This window comes from Canis lupus, chromosome 15 (assembly GCF_011100685.1).
Source record: "Canis lupus familiaris isolate Mischka breed German Shepherd chromosome 15, alternate assembly UU_Cfam_GSD_1.0, whole genome shotgun sequence".
NCBI classification, from domain to species: domain Eukaryota; kingdom Metazoa; phylum Chordata; class Mammalia; order Carnivora; family Canidae; genus Canis; species Canis lupus.
The window spans coordinates 22,905,834-22,926,388 of NC_049236.1; the positions used below are offsets into that span (position 1 = coordinate 22,905,834).

Below are 20,555 nucleotides of genomic sequence, written 5' to 3' on the forward strand. Positions count from 1 at the left end.
TCCATACACCAAACTGTACAGGATGTATATCTGGGATTTAATTTCTCAGAGGATACTTTATTTCATCACAGACCCCATGGAATTAGAGAAGCTCTCCTGACCTCTTCTGGTATTATAGTCAGATTTTCTTCAAGTCCAGGAGTTAGCAATAACACCCTTGGGCTTCCTATGTTTTTGTAAATAAAGTTTATTGCCCATATGTTTACAGATTGTCTATGGCTGCTTTTGAGCTACAAAGGCAGAGTTGAGTAGTTGTGACAGCGATTGGATGGCCTGCAGAGCTGAGGCCATTTGCCATTTGGCCCTTTACAGAAAAAGTCTGCTGACCTCAGCTGTAGTACATCTCTCAACTGAAGATGGAGCTTTTCTGAGGGTCCAGGTTAAAATTCTCCCAGGTCCTTGCCTTCTGAAGGATCAACTTTCATTTTCCTTTCCCACATGAGTTAAATGTGAGGCTCAGGTTTCCTGGGACCCATTCTCTTTCTCCTCTCAAGTTTTGGATTTTATTTCCCTCTTCACATCTGGTATTTGGGAGATTACCCCTCCACCATTTTTTAAAATGTTTTATCTAGCTTTTTCCTAGGTTTTCTTAAAATATTTATTTATTTATTTATTTGAGAGAGAGAGAGTGCACAAGCAGGGGGAGGGGCAGAGGGAGGAGAGAATCTTAAGCAGACTCCATGCTGAGCATGGAGCCCAAGGTGGGGGGAGGGAGGACTCAATCCCAGGACTGTGAAATGTGAGATCATGATCTGAGCTGAAATCAAGAGTCAGGCTCTCAACTGACTGAGCCACCAGTCACCTCTCTAGGATTTTTTCTTTTTTTTTTCTTTTTTACAAGTATATTTCTAGATTATTTTAATTTGCCTGCTATAATCAGTTTGGGTTGGTCTAAAGAGAAATTGGAAAGGTTTAGAAAAAAATTATCGACCTGATTCAAAAAGTGAAAAATAAGAGCTATGGGTATGGATCAATTAAGCCAACTCTTGCCTTATTTGTTGAAGACTTAAAATTTACTTAGATTTAAATAATGTCACGAGCAAGATGATGTCAGTATAGCAGTAAATAGGTTTAAAATGTGAGGACAGAAAGTTTCTTCGGACATGCAAAATACTTGAAATATTTTAAAAAATATGGTACAGACTGTTAAAGACTGTTGTGGAATGTCACACTTAAAAACATTTCAAAATAGAAACTTTATACATCTGTTCCACTTCTATTGAGGCAAATGCAGTTGATCCTGAAGATTGGGGGAGTTGGGGCCACTAATTTCCCACCCACACAGTTGAAATTCATGTATAACTTTCGACTCCCCAGGCACTTAACTAATAACAGCTTACTGTTACCCAGAGCCTTACCGATAATATAGTCAATAAACACATCTTTTGTGTATGTTTTATATACTATATTCTTGTAACAAAGGAAGCCAGAGAAAAGATAATATTATTAAGAAAATCATAAAGAAGAGAAAGTACATTTACTACTATTCTGTATTTGTTGAAAAAAATCCAAGTATAGTTAGACCAACCCACGCAGTTCAAATCCATGCTCTTCAAGGGTCAACGGTCATCATTTTATTTGCTTTTTTATTTCTCTTATAGGATTCTATAATGTTCTAAGGTTTATTGATGTGATATATCTTTGTCTTTCCTGGCTTCTGTCTGTGATAGACTCATCACCCAGCATTAATGCTTTGTGCCCTGTGGCAATCCTTACCTGATGCTCCTTCATCCTAGGGGTCGTGTGCCAGAAGGGCATGCTGTACCACCACTGTGCCTCCTTTTGTCGCCGCTCCTGCGTGTCCCTAGCTGCCCCTGAGCAGTGTAACGATGACTGTGCTGAGGGCTGCAACTGTCCCGAAGGCAAATACTATGAAGACACGCTTCACTTTTGTGTGCCCATGTAAGTCACAGGAGTGGGCTGACAGGATCTGGCATCTCTCTCTGCCCTTATAAGTTAAATGGGCTTCCAGGCTTGTTTTGTTTGTTTTTTCAAATTTAATTGACTCAACACCCTTTACTGGAAAATAAATGTTCTCCATGATTGAATAGCTACCTTTCCTCTAAAACGAGTGTGCATATATGCAGAGATGTGCCTGTGAGCTGTGGCCTTAATGTTTCTTGATGTCTTTATTTCCTTATTTTTAACTGTGTACATGTTCACAAGTAGCTGTAGGAACAGCTAAGGAATGTGATGGTGAATCCCAAAGTTTATTCCTGCTTGTTCTTACCATGTCAAAATTAATAACAAGGCTCATGTTCCACTGTCATGTGCCAAATCTCAGTAGCAGGAGTGCCTATCAGCACTCAGAAATGCCTCAGATCTCATGGGGGGGTCAGGGTTTTTGTCTTACACATAGGGCAAAATGATATATCAATTATATTTCTCTGAAGTGCATTCAGGGGCTTTTTCATGATGAAAACCACATAGTCTGTACTGAGACTGACACAGAACCTGTGCTGCAGAAAACATAATCTGAAGCTACGCGATACTCCACAGGTAAATGGTTCCTGCCATTCGCAGAACAGGATTGCAGGCAGGCAATGGATTATGTCATCCTTAGTGTGTGCCTTAACATCACCAATATGGAGCATAAGGTCTGCTTGAAATGTAGTGTTTTTAAAAAATTTATATCCTATTTTATTAACTTACCCCCTCCCCCTTTTTTTTTTGTAGATTTCACTGCCGGTGTCACTATAGGGGCAGCGTGTATCAGCCTGGGGAGCTCATCCCAACACCATCTGGCTTATGGTAGATTTCAATGATGGGGCTTGTACTTGACAGCATGTCCTAATATAATTTTTAAACCCAAACTACAAATCTAAATATGACTTTTATAATTTAAGGTGTACGGATAACCTTTATATGGCCTTTTCAACCACATATATATTCCATTTCAGCACGGAATGCCTAACTAAGTCTTACACTCATGACTGCAGAAAATAGTTATGAATTGAGGTGTCACGCAGCGGAATGGAAGCCCTTTGATGAATTTGGTTCTCAGAAGTACTGCAAGCTGCTGAGGGGTTTTAGTTGGCCTGAACCACACATACCACATGCCCAAGTCAGGGGACACCCTCCCTAGTGAACTCGATCCTAGCGAGATGACACTTATTCATAGGGTGACACTCCTTCCTGTCCTAACCTGTTTGTGGAAAATGCAGACATGTCCATGCAGCAGTCCACATTGATCTTCATCCAACTCCTAATCTCCCTCTTTCGAGTTGCACCACAGGGACCTGCAGATAATAATAGAAGATAATAGTAATGATAATGATAATAATGATATCTAACCATTACCATGCACATTCTGCAGTCCTGGTGCCAGCCTAAGGGTTTTACGTTTAATATTCAAACTGTCCCCACCGTTAACCCTAAGAGAGTTGGGCACCGTTGCTATAGGCCCTGCTTACAGGTGAGGAAAATGAGGCACAGGCAGTTAAGCAGCCAGGTAATAAAGCTGATTTCCAATTCCAGGAAAGCTGGCTCTGCAGTGCTTGCTCCATCGCCTACCTTGCTCTGCAGCCGATTTTGTGTTTGTGGCAGTAAACTGTTTATGGTCAATTGATCTTTATTGTTATTTCTATTTGCCCCCCTTTCACCCCTCCATCAAGACACCAAGGCCACCAGCTCTTGAATCTTTCTCTAGTAGGTTGTACTACTAGCCAGTTTCCCAAGCTGGAAATTTAGGAATCATTTCGAACTTTTTCCTTCTGCTCAACACTCCTTCCAGCCAGTAAACCCCCAACCCCAGTGGACTTTGCATTCTGGACATAGGTGAATTCCACTCCTGTGTTCCCATCACTACTCTCTAGCCATGTTTCTCACTGTCTCTTTTCTGGGCCTTTCTACCTGGTTTTCTTGCCTCGAGTCTTGCCCCCTTCCATTCTACTTAGGTGTTATCTCTCTCTAGAATTTAACGCAATTGGATTTATTTAAGTAAACTTGGCAAAAATGAAGGAACCATCCACTTCAAGGAGGAAAAAAATTTCTATTAGTGCAGCGAACTCCTGTACCATTCTTCTTTAAAAAAGCTTATATCTCAGAGAGAGAGAGAGAGAGAGAGAGAGAGAATGATTTGGAAGAGCGGAGTCTGTGCCCTGGGATCCATGTCAGGTCCTCTCCGCCTGCACAGTGTGAGTGAGTCCTACTCTGCGTGTCATCTCAGGTAGCATGATACACATGCACACATTTCGTGTAACATGGCCCTTGTGTGCTAGTCAGCTTCTTCACCTGGGCTCAGATGTAGAACACATGGTCTGGTCCAACGCTGAAGCAAACACTGTTTATGCTGGAGTTGTTGAGAACTGGATAGTGTTGTTTCCTATCTTGATTTCTCTTTTTAATTGAGATATAATTAAATGATATCTTCTTAAGGGCTTTCCGAGATTAATCTAGCTTGATTTGGCTTGCCTTATGCCCTGTATTTAGATCCTAAGTTGCAAGGAAGATGGGCTTCTACTCTATCTTCAGTGTGGCTGCCAATGTTCTAGAATTGGAACCAACCATATTACTTCCCCCATTTAAGGTCTCTGAGATGAAGTCCTAGCATCTTAATGGAGTTGGCCTTGGCCTCTTTGGCATCTGCATCTCCTGTCACTTCTCCCCTTGCACTTTGTTACACAGAACCCTGTTCCACCACATGTGGCTTTGTACCACATCTCCACTGAGTGTGACAGCTTCCTGCTTTATCCATGTCATAACCTCCATCCATTCTTTAAGACTGTCTAGACTTTAAAAAAAAAAAAAACTCTCCAGACTTTGCCTTCTTTGATCATCTCAGTTGCCAAGAGATTTTAAGCCATTTCTCTTTGCTTTACTTTCAGCTTTTTGTTTTTGCTTGTTGTTTTTGTTTTTTTAAAGATTTTATTTATTTATTCATGAAAGACACACACACACACACAGAGAAGCAGAGACAGAGGCAGAGAGAGAAGCAGGCTCCACGCAGGGAGCTCAGTCCCCACACTCCAGGATCACGCCCTGAGCCGAAGGCAGATGCTCAACCCTGAACCACCCAGGCATCCCTCTTTGCTTTACTTTTGTATCTTAAACATAATTCTACATTGTATATGTCACACGGCACAGATTTATTTGTGTGTCTTCCTTTCTTACTAGAATATAAGCACTTGGGTGAAGACTGTGAATTTTGGTTTCTGTGTCCCCTATAGCTTTTGCGGTGCCTCCCACATATATGTCTGATAAAAATTGAACTGAAATAGGTCTCTTCAAATTGAACCTAAGCCAATAACTTATTTGTAAAAAAAGAATATGTGGGGAAAAATAATATCTGTAAGTGTGCCCCATCAATTTTTGCATAGTCCATTGTTTTTGAAATATAGAAAAAACTGAGATGTGGCCTCATAAATTAACTATCTGTTTACCTCTACTAGCCAGTGTTCAAATGGGACGGTGAAATGTGAAGAACCAGCCACGCCCTCTACTGGTAAGAGCTAGATAGATGTTTTCCTGAAAGAGAACGCTGCTCTAACACTGTTGCCCTTTTTCTGGAAGCCAGACATCCATCACAGCCCTCCTTGCCAATGTGCATGAATATAGCCTTGGGAATGTTCCTCAACCTGGTGCTCCGTACTTCCTTTTTTTTTTCTTCACTTTGATGATTATAATATTCGTAGGACATACTGGGGTGAACTTACAAGGCTGCTGAGGGGCAGACTGATGAACCCGGGGATGCCTACAGGCGGCCTACCCCAGAACGGGTGCAGGTGCACGTGCATCCAGGCACCTGTTGAAACCCATCTGTGGAACAGCGATTGGGAAACTACTCTAGACCAGGCCTTCTCAGATGTGATGTGTACACAATCATCTGGGGACCTTGGTAAAACATTAATTCTTATCAGCAGGGTCGGGGATGATGCCCAAGATGCTACATTTCTGCCGATGGCCGAGGTGAGGCTCCTGCCACTGGTTCTTGGACTCTAGGCCTAGCAGCCATCAGCTACACATGGTTTGCAAAATGACATCTACCACCATCTCTCTTCAGAATGTTGTTTTACACTTGCTTATCATTCCTGAAAATCCTACAGAGTACTCTACCTATTATTTGTTTTCACCATTAAAAAGCCTCAAGTTTTTAGTCACTGTGCAGAAGTTCTAGACAAATAACAAACAACACTGCTTTCATTGATTTTAATGGACAGAAAAAGTGGAGGCTGATAAAATGGAGCTATTACTTTGTTATTTATTTGCAGGGCCTTGTATATATTATTATAAATTAGCTTTGATTTATATGCCCTGGATTTGCTTTATGAGGATTCAAGCATCAAGGCTCCTTTACCGGGTATATTCACGGACCACACACGTATTCAGTAGCAACTGGGTCACCCTTGCCTCGCCCTACTCGCTTCAGGGTGGCTTTGAGTAAAAGAGAGGGAAATCCAGGTGGCCGGACTTCTCCCAGCGGAGCCCACAAGATTTGATCCCATTGGCCCCAGTAAGGGAATTTATTTAATCCCTCTGAGCCCGAAAGCTTTCCGGAAGAAGATGTAGCCCCTACCCTGCCTATAATTATGTCTGCTTTTGTACTTCCACACTGTGGTGGGGACTGGTGTAAATAATGACTCAGAGGTGAAGAAAGATCTAAAACTATCGTGTGTTCATTGTAAATACATGGCTTTGTAAGAGTGTGAGCAGGCTATGTTACCCGTCCTCAAAAAATTGAAAGTGTATGTTTGGCTCAATCAAAATACCCTGTTTCTTGACCTCAGAAAATTATATAACCGTTGCTTAGTGATTGCTTTGTGGAGGGCAGCTAAGGTTCTCAAACTCCAAGTAGGTTTTTGCAATTTAGGAGACCAAAGGGAATCGTTCTGGAGAAGGTTTGTACGTTCCTCAACCAAACATTAAGAGTCAGAGCATCATCTAGTAATAACTGGTAAGATATTCTACGGTGAATTCTGTTTTGATGACAAATGCATGTCAGCATGCGTGTTTGTCTGTGGAGCAAATACAAAGTTAAGAGTATTATATCTGTGCCTTTTCCCTGAAGTTCCTGCCTGTCCCGAAGGAAAAGTGTATTTCGACTGCAGATTTCCTGACCCTGAATTACCAGCTGGTGGTGTAAATTGTGAGACCACATGTGCAAACCTGGCCATGAACTTCACTTGTGCCCCATCCTCACCCTGTATAAGTGGCTGTGTTTGTGCTCCAGGGTAAGCCTTTTTTTTTTTCTTTCTTTTTTTTTTTTTGAAAATATTTAGAATTTGAAAATGCAAGAGCTCTTAAAAATATTATTTACAGAAATAGCTAAAACTGTTCTGACTGGTGGTGAACTCTGAGTTGGTAACTAGAAGACTATTGTAATTATTTTGCTATATTCATGTAACCTATCACATGCTATCTTTGAAATATTACACATGATGCATAACAGATGATTAAATATGTCGCACGGGTTATACATACAGTATCGTTGAAGCAATACGACGAATGGAAGAGAACTCATTTCAGGATGGACTTGGCATTTATCTCCTGGTTTAACTGCAGTTTTGGGAAAGTGAGAGTGAGCCAGTATCCATTTAAAATACTTCAAGTGCATATCTTTTCTATATTATGGTTGTTGAAGTGAAGTTAGAATAGTGAGGCCAACTGCTGTACTTTTTAATTTCTTAATTTTTATCTTTTTGGGATTTTATTTAGTTATTTAGCATGAGTGAGGAGAGGGGGGAGAGGGAGAGGACTTGAAAGACTCTCTAGCAGACTCTGTACTGAGCGTGGAGCCTGATGCAGGCTCCCGCAACCCTGAGATTGTGACCTGAGCTGAAACCAAGAGTTGGATGCTTAACCAATGAGCCCCCGAGGTGTCCTGCCAACTGCTTTACTTAATGGATGTTATGAAAAATATGGGGCGTGGAGGCTACATAGGGCAGTGGGGACCAGTGGGAGCTCTGGCTTCAAACACACCAGAGTTCAAGTCCCAGCTCTGCTGATGTTAGCTGGGTGATTTTCCTGCAAATTTCTTTTAAGCCTGTTATGTTTGTGAGCTATGGTGTGTGTGTTGAGGGGGAGGGGTGCTCAATCAATATGAATCACTATGTTATAGCAGAATAATCTACTCCTGTTTTTGTAAGTTTACTTTACTAGCATGAATGCCTCATCCACAGGGAAGTTAAATACAGAATCTGGTAGCTGTTGGTTCCCCTGCAGGCACTTAACATCTGGCCTCACTGGCCCTCCCTCTTCTGGTAGTGAATGGAGGCAGTGCACAGAGAGAGAGGCCACCTGAGGCAAACAGGTCACCCATTCTTCCCCAGTGAACACATTTGCACGGAGGGATTCCTGGGCTCAGTTCCTTTAAACCATGAGCAAAGAAGAGAGAGGTTTTGTAGTTCGTTTCTCAGGAGAGTTGCATTTGTCTAGATGGTCCCATCTGGAATAGATAAAAGAGCCAAATGACTTGGGACCATACCAATCTCTTTAGAAAGGGAGGAGGTTGAAAGAACAAGTGCCCGCAGGTGGGGGTGTAAAGGCAGGTAGGAATCAGGCCATAGAGCAGATGACATTTTAGTAAAATGAGGAAGACATTTTAGTAAAAAAAGGACAAGGGAAATATAACCTTTATTATGATAAAATAATTGGAACCGACAACGTTGCTTGATTTGATTTGATTATGACTCAAGGACTCATGGCTGATAAAGCTGCATCCTAATTTTTTTCATATGCCTGTGATTAACGCTATTATTTTTTTAAAGAATATTTATTTACTGTCACCTTTGACTGTTAGTTCAACGATGATTTATTTATTTACTGGTTTGATTTCATTTCAAAAACTACAGAAATTTTTTTCTCACCTTCTCTTATTGTGTTGAAGTAAATATAGCTAGAATTAACTGAGAGGCCTTTGACTGATTTGGAAATAATTTTATTATATAGAACATTCTTTTATAAGTTGTTCATGATAATATGATTTGGATTGTCTTCCATTTGACCTTGACTGACTTTTTTTAGGACAATAAGCCTAGTGTCACCTGCTTATGGGGATCCTTGGAGTGACAGCCATTCATTGAGTATGAAGGATCCTTCATAACTTGGTTTAGAAATCACTGTTGGGGTCCCGGGTGGCTCAGTGGTTGAGTGTCAGACTTGTGTTTTCAGCTCAGGTCGTGATCTCAGGGTAATTGGGATTGAGGCCCTCAGAATCTCAGCTTTCTCCTTTTAAAGTGTATCTACAAACGTCTAAGGGGTTGAGTATGTGTCATGCACCAATCAAATGGTGCTAACATTTGGGACACTGTGTTAAGCTACGGGGTGGGGATACTACTAAAATACATTTATAAGATAACAACAGAATCTACCTTTGGGATTGTCATGAGGATTAGGTGAATTAGTGCTGTGCTATTCTATAGTGGCTGGGTCACAGGAAGCACTCAGAAATATTTGTTTTTGCTGTTGTTTTTATTTTCTCTGTGAAATATTTTTAAAAAATATTTTATTTATTTATTCATGAGAGACAGAGACAGTGTTTCACAAGTGTTTCACATTCTTTATTATTAACACATTTTAAATGTTTGTGTCTTTTGACATGCTATTTCCTTCCTGAAAGGTTATCCCTTAAAAAGTATCTTAATATCTATGAATATAAAAACTAAATACCATAATCTCAAAGGAGAATTACCTTTAGAGTATTTTCAAAATATTCTGACATGAAGATTAGATACATATTATATATGATACATATTCTAATACCCTTGATATAAATATATACATATATTTTTCAATATTCTTAAAATCTTCTCTCAAGAGTTTATTTCTCAAACAATAATAAAATACTACTAATAAATAAAATTTAAAGTAAAATAATGTAACTAATATAATAACTTAAAATAATAAGATAAGCAGCTACTAAAAATAGACCAAATATATGAAGTTCTTTCTGAATTTGCTTTCAAATGTTATAATTCAATGCCATCAAAATTAACATAGAAGTCAGGAATCCTGGATTCTTGCCTCTTCTCTCATAGAAAGGATCCCATATGTTTCTTTCCCTGCTTTCCCGTCTCTCAGCTCTTCTAGCAGCAATGTAATTCCTTATTTAATGTCTGTGTTGTCCACTAGACCTCAAACTCCACTCAGGAAGACTGTGAACATCTTAATGTGTGTGTCCCAACGTCTAGCATGCAGCAGACACTCGATTGTTGAGTAAAGGTGACTCAGTGAACCTATCTCTGTAAGGGCTGCATTATACCATTTACATTTCTTTCTTTCAGACAAGTGTCCTAGAATCTGTATTTTCTTAGCTCACCTCTCCCACACTTCTCTCCACTTTCCCTGGGCATCACCATTTCTCCTCTGCCTGGAAAGCCCTTCTCTTCCCTGGCTTTGCCTGAAAGACTTCTCACCATTTAAGACTCAATTTAATGCACTCTTTTATGTAAAAACCTTTAGGGGAATTCATCGCAATGAACTGCAAGTACTTCATTAAATGTCTCATAGAGGGGTGCCCTGGGGGGCTCAGTGGGTCAAGCATCTGCCTTTGGCTCAGGTTGCGATCCCAGGGTCCTGGGATCCACCCCAGCCTCAGACTCTCTGCTCAGTTGGGAGCCTGCTTCTCCCTCTCCCTCTGCCTGCCACTCCCCCTGCTTGTGCTCTCTCTCTCTCTGTCAAACAAACAAACAAACAAACAAGTAAATAAATAAATAATCTTAAAAAAAAGAATGGGAAACACTTGATATAATGGCTTTTTATTCAAAACACATCTTAACTAAGTCCTCAGGACTTTACATTTAAGCACCTACATAAGGAGCTTTTGATTATTCTCTCTGTCGTGCAACAGAAAATGTTATGTATTTCATAATTTATTATTTTATTGAAAAATTGTTAGGTCCCACAGATTTTTTTTTAAGTTGCAAATATTGAAAAAAGGGGCCCCCACTTATTCCTTAGGTGTTATTTTTGGAATAGCTCACTCGAAGCGACCTTTACGCTGCTGTTTCTCTTTCATTGTGCCAAACGATAGCAGAAAGGTTAAAATATTGCATCTGGTCACTTGCCTGGCGTTTTATTTGCCCCTGTGATGTGCAAAGTACTGGGTGAAAAAAGAGGGAGCAAAAGATTAGACCCGCCCCCTCCCTAGGTGAGCTAGGACATGCCTGTGGCAGCTCTAATAAATATAGATGGTTTACTGATTTTCACAAAACAGAAACTAAACAGCATTTACCCCTTCATTTGGAAGAATGGCAGAGCACAAAGGCAAGTGTTATGTCCCCGAAAGCTGTCCATGTATCTGGAAAGATTGGGAGTACCTCTCAGGAGAAGTGATTGCTACGCCATGTTATACCTGGTAATGAGATCCTTTTATTTCACAAAATTTTTCCCTAAGCAATTGTATTTATTTCAATCATCTTATATTTATTCAATGTGACTGACTTCAGGAAAAAAAAAATCAAGCCTGAGTAAATAAGATTTTAAAGGCATTTAGGAGTTGGTGGAGAGCTATTATCTGCAGGGGAATCATAGCATTATTTTGGGGCATGTTTGTTCAGCCCAGAAGAAAACTGCAAAATGTGAAAGCTTGAAAATTTAAGAAGAAAAGCAATATCTCCAGTTTATAAGAAATTAATAAATGCTCCGAAGAGACGATCACATTTAATACCAGGTCTTCTGTTTGGAAATAAGCCGAAACAGTACCATAAAACAAAATTGAAATGCAATTTCCTTAAAATGTGGTAAAAAAATTCCAAGCTCATGAACAAGGTCATGTCTAGTATATTTAAACTGATCCCAATATAAGAGATGGCATGGTTTTTTTGTTTTGTTTTGTTTTGTTTTGCTCTCATCATGACTATATTCAATTTTTTTATGCTGTCATCTGTTTTCAGGTGACCCAAGCACCATTTTTAGGCTTCTTGATTGTGGTGCCTGATAATACATTTAAGCAAAGTGGTAAATCTAGGCCTAATTTCTCAGCGTAATAAATGTTATTGAACCAATTGGCAATATTTGTAAGGGCTCTTGGCTCAGTAAATGTTCTTGAATACAAACCTTATAATGTTTTTATCGCTTGAAAAATGCTAATTAGAGTCACATGTCTTAGAAAGATAACTGGTGTTATTTTTGGCTAGTGTTTGTCGTCGAGGGATGTTCAATTGCACCTACTATCCATGCCCGGCCGTGTGCACAATATATGGGGACCGGCACTATCATTCATTTGATGGGCTGGAATATGACTATATCAGTGATTGCCAGGTATTTTTGATAAAGGTATGTCACATTTACGTACTTACATTTGCATTTGTGTAAAGACTTAATGTAAAAGACAAGTATGTCAATACATGACATCTCAAATCCATATGTCATTAATAAAACCTACAAAAGTTATAGCAATTTTAAACATTTCCTCAGCTCATTCATAAGTTCTATTATATATAGATGAGGGGCTAATTCTTAAACTTGCTGTGCTTCTGTTTTCTCATTTGTAAAATGAGGATAATCATTGTACCTGTCTCTTGGGGTAGTCATTAGGATTAAATAAGATATAAATACGTAAAGCTCTTAATGTGTGATATATAATAAGTGTTCAATAGATGCCATTTTTATTTTTATTGGCGTAGTTTGGTGAATACAAATATAAGACATGAAACCGTGCATTAGGCAATATATATTGTTTATGGTTATAGCAATAAAAAGACATTATTCTTAATTCTAGACATGTGATCTTGATGATATGCTACAGTAAACCTTGGGCTTTGTATACCTGATAAAATCCCTAAAATTTCTCATGTTTAATGTGTTTGGATTTTCTTTATAACTAAATTTTATTTAGACATCACTGATCCCAGAATTAAATTTCTAAATGCAAAATGTAAGCTTTAGAAAGAAGTTGGGCAAGAATAAACAAAATAACATCTTTTCTTCCAGCAAAGTAACCCGTGATTATCTTGAATGCATATTTTATTTCTGGGTAAGGCTTTTATGTCATTAAAAGTGTGTGTGATCCTGTTCTTTTATGCACATGTCAACCAAGTAGACACATTCCTATTTTGTATTCGTTCTATTAAATAAAAAAAACGAATGGTAAAATCCATGTGTTCCAAACCTAAGCAACCGCCAGCTTATGTTTTAAACCATTGAATTTCCCATTTAGTACTATTGTCGGCCTCCATTTAGAAAAATTTTAAGTGTCTTAAAGAATAAATCCAAATCTGTCAAAGAAAATTCAGAAGTTGAGAAGACTGGGATCATGCCTTACACTTCTTTTTCCCTCCCCAAATCATGTGGAGCATTTGGCAAACTCTAACTAACTACTTATTTGAGCTGCATGCTCTGCTTGGCTTTTCCTGAACCCCTCATTTGTCTTCACAGTAGAGGAATCATAGTGCTCACCAGTCTATTTTAAAACAATGATTGTGTAGAAAGCATTTCAAGTAAAATATTTGTCTCAATTCTGATTCTTGGTAAAATGAAAATATGCACTTGTGTTTGATGAATGAACATAGCACCCTTTTGAAAAAAAAAAAAAAACACAACAAACTGGGTTCTTCACTATAATGGTATCGTTCCACTTAGCAGGCAAGAGCCATTGCAGTTTGGCTTTTAGACTTTTAAAACCTGATTCCTATCATCAGTTTAATTTGCTACTATATCCTCCTGTTAAAAATCAATATCCCAAGTTCAATTTCAAATTTTAATAAGTTATGCCTATCTGTGTATGACAGGCCACAGGAAATATTCTTTCAATCTTTTAGTAAGCAATGAAATTTAGATCCCTAATTTAATATCTGGGTTAAGATTTGTTATTAGGGTTCAAGTAGTAAGATTAAGATATGAAGAACATTAAAAGTTTAAGTTTTCAAGTTCTAGAATTGTGTCTTTTTTTCCTGCCAAAGCAGAAGTATTCTCTTTTTGTACGTCAACGATGTTCTTTAAAAAAAGAAAGTGTTTACAAAAGATAGACTTCAGAATGTAACTTTCACTGAATTGAATTGGTAATTAAAGAGAAGAAAATCTATTATTTTTTTATGAAGTTTTAATTTAATTTTATTTTTATTTTTTATTTTTTATTCATGTCAGACAAAGAGAGAGAGAGGCAGGGACATAGGCAGAGGGAGAAGCAGGTTCCATTCAGGGAGCCCGATGCAGGACTCGATCCCAGGACCCTGGGCGGAGGCTCAACTACTGAGCCACCCAGGTGCCCATGAAAATCTATTATTAATAATTATGTACAATTATACTAGAGAATTATTTACTACATTGTACTGGACATTTTATTGACAATTAATAAAACCAGAATCATGCCCCAAAATAATGAGGATAGTTGGATCAACATATACTTGATAAGCCAAGAAATTTTTATTTGATCATGGGACGGATAATTATTTCATATCAAAGATAAATTAGTGATTAACAATGCAACTTAATGTAATGGTTTTGAATCTTTTCATGCCAGATAGTAAATTTCTGAATGCTTGGGTTTTTTTTTTTTTTTTTCTGCTTTAATTTTTCTTCAACGATTTTTTTTTTGTTTGTTTGGTTTAGTTTGGTTTCTGTTTCTGTTTCTTTGCTTACTCCACATGCTTAGCTTTCCCGTGGCGGAGTCTTCTCTTTTGGGGAAAGAATCAACATTTCCTCTGAGAAGGAGAGAATTACTGCCAGCACCATTCATTTACTTGCTACTTTTTCAGTGACAGGAATAATTTCTGTAAAGCACAGATTCAATTCTTTCTTTCTTATCAAACAGCTCTCTTTCCTCCTGCCTTGATTACAAATTCTACATTTTATTTTTGTTATTTATAACACATTTTTATCTGGTGAAACTGATTGATTTCTTTGGGCCTTAACGTGGATCTAGTAATGTCATTTATAAACATGTCTCTTCATTTGCCAGTTGGATTTATAACAATTAATACTTATTCAACATGAATTTATAAGTAAATTGACCCTCACATTTAAAGAGGTATTAATGTCCTTTTTTTTTCATCTCTGGAGTTTTAAGTGTAATCTAACTTTAGGTACAAATAAGTACTTAACACATCTTTGCTGATGCTGGTCAAACTTTAAAAATTCAGGTTCTCCGATATTTTATCATTTTGGAGGCTTTTTACCCTTTACTATAAATAGCACATGGAATATATAGCATGTTGTGTTTTAAGTAGGTTGAAGCAGGTTTAAGACAAAGGTATAATTGTATATGCAGAGATAAGACTTGTTTAACAGTAAAAAGAGATAAGAGACCAAACGACATCTCAACCTAGACCGTAAGCTAAGAGAAAAAGAGAGAACACTGGAGGTCTTCAGCAAAAATAGGAAATATATTCCAACAGCCAGATTTCAGAGCCAAACTCTACGTCTATTAATCTATGGCAAGTCCCAATCACTGCTCTATTTCTTATAATTTGTTCCAGTTTAGGTTTTACAACATTGTCTTCAGGTGAGATCTCAAATGTTTAGTATTCTCCTTAAGCCTCTGAAAACCCTTCTAATTTCATCAGTCTCCAATTCCAAACTTTGTATCATTTGTCCCATGAATATTTCTGGTGTGCCTTCTATGTGTCAGGCCCTATGCTGGGAAGTACAAATATGATGACAAGCAGAAATAGATACAGGCCTTGCCTCTGTACCCAAGGCTGCCGGTGGTGGTGGTGGCGGCCAGGTGGAGGACGGTTATAAATCACCTAATCACAAAACTCATCAAATGTCAACTGCAAAACTCAATGATGACCTGAATGCAAAATCTAATTAAACTTTTAAAAGCTTATCTTCTTTTTTCCTCTGAGGTAGCTTGTGCTTTGTAATTCTATTGCCTCTGCTGGTCCCTTGTCTCTGATCTCTCCTCAATATTCTCTGGTGACTCCTTTCTTCAAGAGTTTCTTAAAACACTGGGGCTCACAGGTTCAATTTCCGTGTCTCCCTCCTCTGTGAAACTCTAAGGAACAAACTGAAGTCCTGAAAAATCAGAGAGTCGATATATAAGTATTTCTTTTAAAAAATGACAAGTACACCACCTTCCACTCACTTTCCCTTCCTCTGGCCATCCTAACAGTGACTGCAAAAATTAGTCTCTATTAAAAAAAATCTTTCCATGTTTTTGACTGACTTTCTGTTTAGCAAGCTCTGATCATCTCCCATCTTTATTTCCAGTTGAGACCCATGGAAGGAAAACTGCTCTAAAACTATCTTAAAGTCGTAGACTCAGGAGATAGGCAGCCAATGTAAGATTTTCTCCAAACAATCATCATCTGCATGCATTTCCCATCTCTAAGCCAATCGTTGTTAGTCACTGAAATGAGGTTCTTATGGTGGTTTATCTTCTAGGGACAGTTTTTATTTATATTGTTCCTATGACAACCATGCTGAGGACAAAGGGGTCAGAGGCAGGAAGACAATTTAGACCTTTATTGATAGGACAGTGTATCTTGTCTATATTATGGTGGATATTTTCAACCCATCTCAGTTTTTTATAGTTTCCTGAACATCTTTTTATATCAGGAAAATCAGAAACATGTATGACTAAATTAAACGATATGATAAAAATCTAAAGAAAATTCCTCTCCAGTCCTGATACATTAATGTAGCCAAAATTAAAATGGACATGAAAAATATATTAATTTTATTTCATTTTTAAAATTTCATGAACAAAACTTTATAGATGGCTCTGGGTGTATTTTTTTAGTCTATTTCAGTAGGAAGATGAAAATCTCAGAGTTTATGGAATTAATTCTGTAAGTGTCTTTTTTTTTTTTTTAGAGAGAGAGAGACAGAGAGAGAGAGCAAGTGGTGTTGGGGAGAGGGGCAGAGGGAGAGAGAGAGAATCTTAAGCAGGCTCCATGCCCAGCACAGAGCCCACATGGGGCTTAGTCTCACAACCTGAGACTGAGATCATGACCTGAGCTGAAATCAAGAGTTAGATGCTTAACTGACTGAGCCACCCAGGGACCCCTGTGTCTTTTCAAAAAATTGGTGTTTAATTAATTCTCTACTTTATTCATATAAGCTAACTCTTAAATATTGTATCCTTGTTGGAAATTTCAGGCAAGGTGATTGTGATATTTTATCCATAAGATTGATGTCCATTATTCATCTTAGATGTTAAGGTTCAGTATTTACTTTGCGTCGTAATAGTTTACCTACTTAGACAACACACTGTATAAAAACTGTCTAAAACATTCAATAGCACAATAATAGCTATTGTAATAGCACAGTAATTTTTTTTAACCTTTATCTCTTCCTTTTTTTGTTTCTTTCTTTCTTAAACATTTAAATTTACACTCTACTCTAGGAGCTGTTAAGGGTACGATTATTAAGACATTAGCTTCACCCTCAATTGTTTTATGTTTGAGAGAGTCATTAATACACAAGAAGCTAGAAGGTTGGGATAAGTGAAAGCTCTCTTATGGGAATGTAACTTATTTTGACTAGAGAAATAGCAACAGGAAAGTTTCATGGAAGGGGGAGGAATTGGTACTAGACTATTTCACCCCATTATAACCCATTTCTTTTTCAGTGTATTTCCAGGTAGATTTCCTTGGTAATGAAGCACCTTAGGGTGGTTTTCTTCTCGTGGCATTCTGGTTAAATGCCTGCTATTTTAGGGAACCAACAGTAAGTGGTCCTGGTGGTAATCTATGTACAAAGCCCTAAGGGAAATACCATCCCAAGGAAGACTTTGAATAAGTCACAAAGGTAACAATTGAAGGATGGTTTTGTCTCCCAGGCAGCAGGAATTCTTTGATGCTCTGATGTCATTTGTGCAACTGGGACAATCTCCGTGTGACTGCTCTATTCTCTTCTTTCTCAGGCTTGCTTATATAACTCTTTTCTGTGTCCTTCACCTTTGCATCAGTTCAGTCATTGTTTTTGCTTCCTTTTTTTTTTTTTAAAGATTTTACTTATTTATTCATGAGAGACACACAGAGAGAGAGAGAGAGAGAGAGAGAGAGAGGCAGAGACACAGGCAGAGGGAGAAGCAGGCTTCATGGAGGGAGCCCGACATGGGACTCGATCCCAGGTCTCCAGAATCAGGCCCTGGGCTGAAGGCGGCGCTAAACTGCTGAGCCACCCAGGCTGCCCTCTGCTTCCTTGTATTTTGTAGGAATTTTATTCCTTATATTTTAAGCTTGCTCTCTTCAGCCCCACTCTACCTTCTGTCTTCTTTCTATCTATTCACTCTCAAATCTTACTACAGAAAACTTTTTAAAAACCCATTGTTTTCTGGTTCAAGTGTGAGAGATAACAGGCTATAGTGGTCTTTCTTTATGCTTACACTACACTCTGTTGGCCCGAGGTGGCACCATGACCGGATCAGGGCTAGTTCAGTTACTCGGCTGCATCCTGGCCACTGTGTGGTCAGTGGCAAGATCACCCCTTCTGTGTCATATTGTGAGGAGAATGAGTTCTCAAGGAGAAAAACCCAAACACAATTAAACAATCTCTTAAGAAGTTACCAGAAGGTCATTTTGATGGACCAGAAGATTCTAATTTAGAAAAAGTACCACTAATAAAATTTCCAAGTTATGTTAATCCTGTTACCAAAGAAAAAGGTGGACCCAGAAGCCCTGAAACTGCCTGATATGGAGATTAGAAATGAGAAAGACACTGTATTGATTTTTAAGCCACGTATTATTAACTTCATAACATGTGTCATGACAGCTATCAAATATAGGTAAAATATAGTGGCATGAAAACATATGTGGGCTTTATAACCACCAAAAATTAATGAAAAAACCTGAAGACTCCCCCAAAACTAGCAATGGGAATGCATAATTCAGACCTCCTCTTGTGGGAAGCAGAGTTGACTGAGAAGTCCCGCTGTTGCCCACGGGATCCACCACTGACTGTATTCCTGCTGAAGCCACACTTCCCGCCAGCTGTTCTTAGCTGGTGAATGAGTATGGTGGAGCTGCAGTAAGTGAGCATGTGGCTCAGTCCCCTGATGGGGGACAGTGGCTACAGGGCTCCCCATTAGCCATCCCAGAATTTTCTTGCTACTGTGCTGCTATTAGAGACTCTTCCTACCCTGTCCTCCTTTCTTTCTCTCTCCTCTTCCCAGGTTTCAGACTCTGCCTACTTTTCCTTTTATAATTCAAAAACATCTGCCCAATAAATCTCTTTCCCATTTAGAAAAACAAAACACAACTCTGTTGGCCCATTGATGAATGTACTGCTTTGGGCCATAAAACGTGGCTTCCAGAGGCTACAGTATGAGCAGGAACTTTGTGTGGGATACTTACCCTTAAAAGGGGTAAGGGCTATGACAGGTGCTTAGATTGACTGACATTTGAGTAAAATAATATTTTACCTTGAGAGGTGCTGACATTTTGTTTGGAATCACCTGGGAGAATATTTTCTATAAATGTTTGCAGTGCCTCAGAATAAAAGGTTTAAGGAATCCATGTGGCACACTGATGTTGACCTTTTCCCTCTAGCTTTATGATCATTACTTATTATGTTGCTTAGCAACTCTGTAGCATTATCTCCAAACCTAATATTAACTTGAAATACATTGGAAATGAAAATTATAGAAACGCGAGTCTTAGGAATTGATATTGTTTAAAGTAACTGTCAACAATAGCATGATATTACAAGGCAGTCAATACAATATAGAATATTTCATGATATTTCTGAGTTTAACATAAAGAATAATCTAACACTGAGGAACTTTAATTAATAATAATAGAAGCATAATGGCAGTGGAAAGCCTTTCAGCTGGCTTTTCACATCCCTTAATCCAAATAACTTTTCTCAAGAGAAAGAACAAAACAAAACCCTGAATTATATATTTTTTTCTTCTTTGAAAATCATTCATAAAGGCAGAAAATGTAGCATGATTTTTTTTGAGCAGTACAATGCCATAATCATCTTAACGACTTTTATTATTCTCCTTTTCAAAATTTGGACAATGTTTTGCAAAAGGATTAAGAAGAAGTAAAAGCTCTCAGTTCCTATGAAAGAATGAAGGAAAAGTGGGTCACAGAAGGACACATTAATTACTTTGTCAACACTATTCATCGAAAAACCTCTCCTCTTGGCACTATGCTATAGTAATTACTTATAAGACAGAAAAAAATTTGGCCAAACCAAAAGAAATCTTGAGCTAGTGTTCATATTGCTGGTGATATGAAAAACTAAGTGTAGAGAATTTATAAGACCTATATGATTTCCGGATATTTAAAGGCTTTTTCACTTTGAAAATAAACACTGACCTGCATATCTAAAAATGAAAAGAATTCAGGAAATGTATGTGGGCCTTTGAAAATTGGACATAGAGTTCAAAGAGAAATGCCACGTTATTTTTGGTGAAATCCCATCTTTCACAAGTTAGTGAGAGTACTCTTAGACTGGTGTGGCTTTTAACTTTTGGAGGGATAGGGATCACCTCAAAATCTGATGAAAACCATGGGCTTTCTTCTTAGAAAAATACAGATAATAAAAAAAGCCCAACATTCTCCAATGAATTTCTAGGGTCTGTAGAGCTACAGAAGTCCTTCTGGGGAAATGGTACCAAAAGAGAAACTGATTCTAGAGAATGTGTTCTAAGTGCATGCAGTACCTGAGGAAGGTAGAGATGAGGTGGGAGGTGAGGGGGTCCGGTTGAGTGTGTACGGGGT

General features: G+C 38.3%; 1 protein-coding gene, 1 long non-coding RNA gene and 1 pseudogene across 3 annotated transcripts in view; 2 read left to right on the forward strand and 1 right to left on the reverse strand.

Moving 5' to 3' along the window:
- LOC119869352 overlaps positions 1-2,062 on the reverse strand; it is a 41,408-nt gene extending 39,346 nt beyond the window's left edge. The window contains exon 1 of one of the 2 annotated variants that reach the window (XR_005370402.1): positions 1,717-2,062. This is a non-coding gene — a long non-coding RNA (uncharacterized LOC119869352). The remainder of the gene's footprint in view (positions 1-1,716) is intronic. The other variant, XR_005370401.1, reaches the window with a different exon arrangement.
- The window catches only part of OTOGL (otogelin like), a 131,289-nt gene that overhangs the window by 45,237 nt on the left and 65,497 nt on the right, over positions 1-20,555 (forward strand). The window contains exons 20-25 of the mRNA XM_038558530.1: positions 1,737-1,902; positions 2,677-2,751; positions 5,391-5,443; positions 7,007-7,169; positions 11,186-11,293; positions 12,075-12,213. Of these exons, the coding sequence (XP_038414458.1) occupies positions 1,737-1,902; positions 2,677-2,751; positions 5,391-5,443; positions 7,007-7,169; positions 11,186-11,293; positions 12,075-12,213 (704 nt within the window). The remainder of the gene's footprint in view (positions 1-1,736; positions 1,903-2,676; positions 2,752-5,390; positions 5,444-7,006; positions 7,170-11,185; positions 11,294-12,074; positions 12,214-20,555) is intronic.
- Positions 18,241-18,559, forward strand: LOC100684335 (annotated as a pseudogene).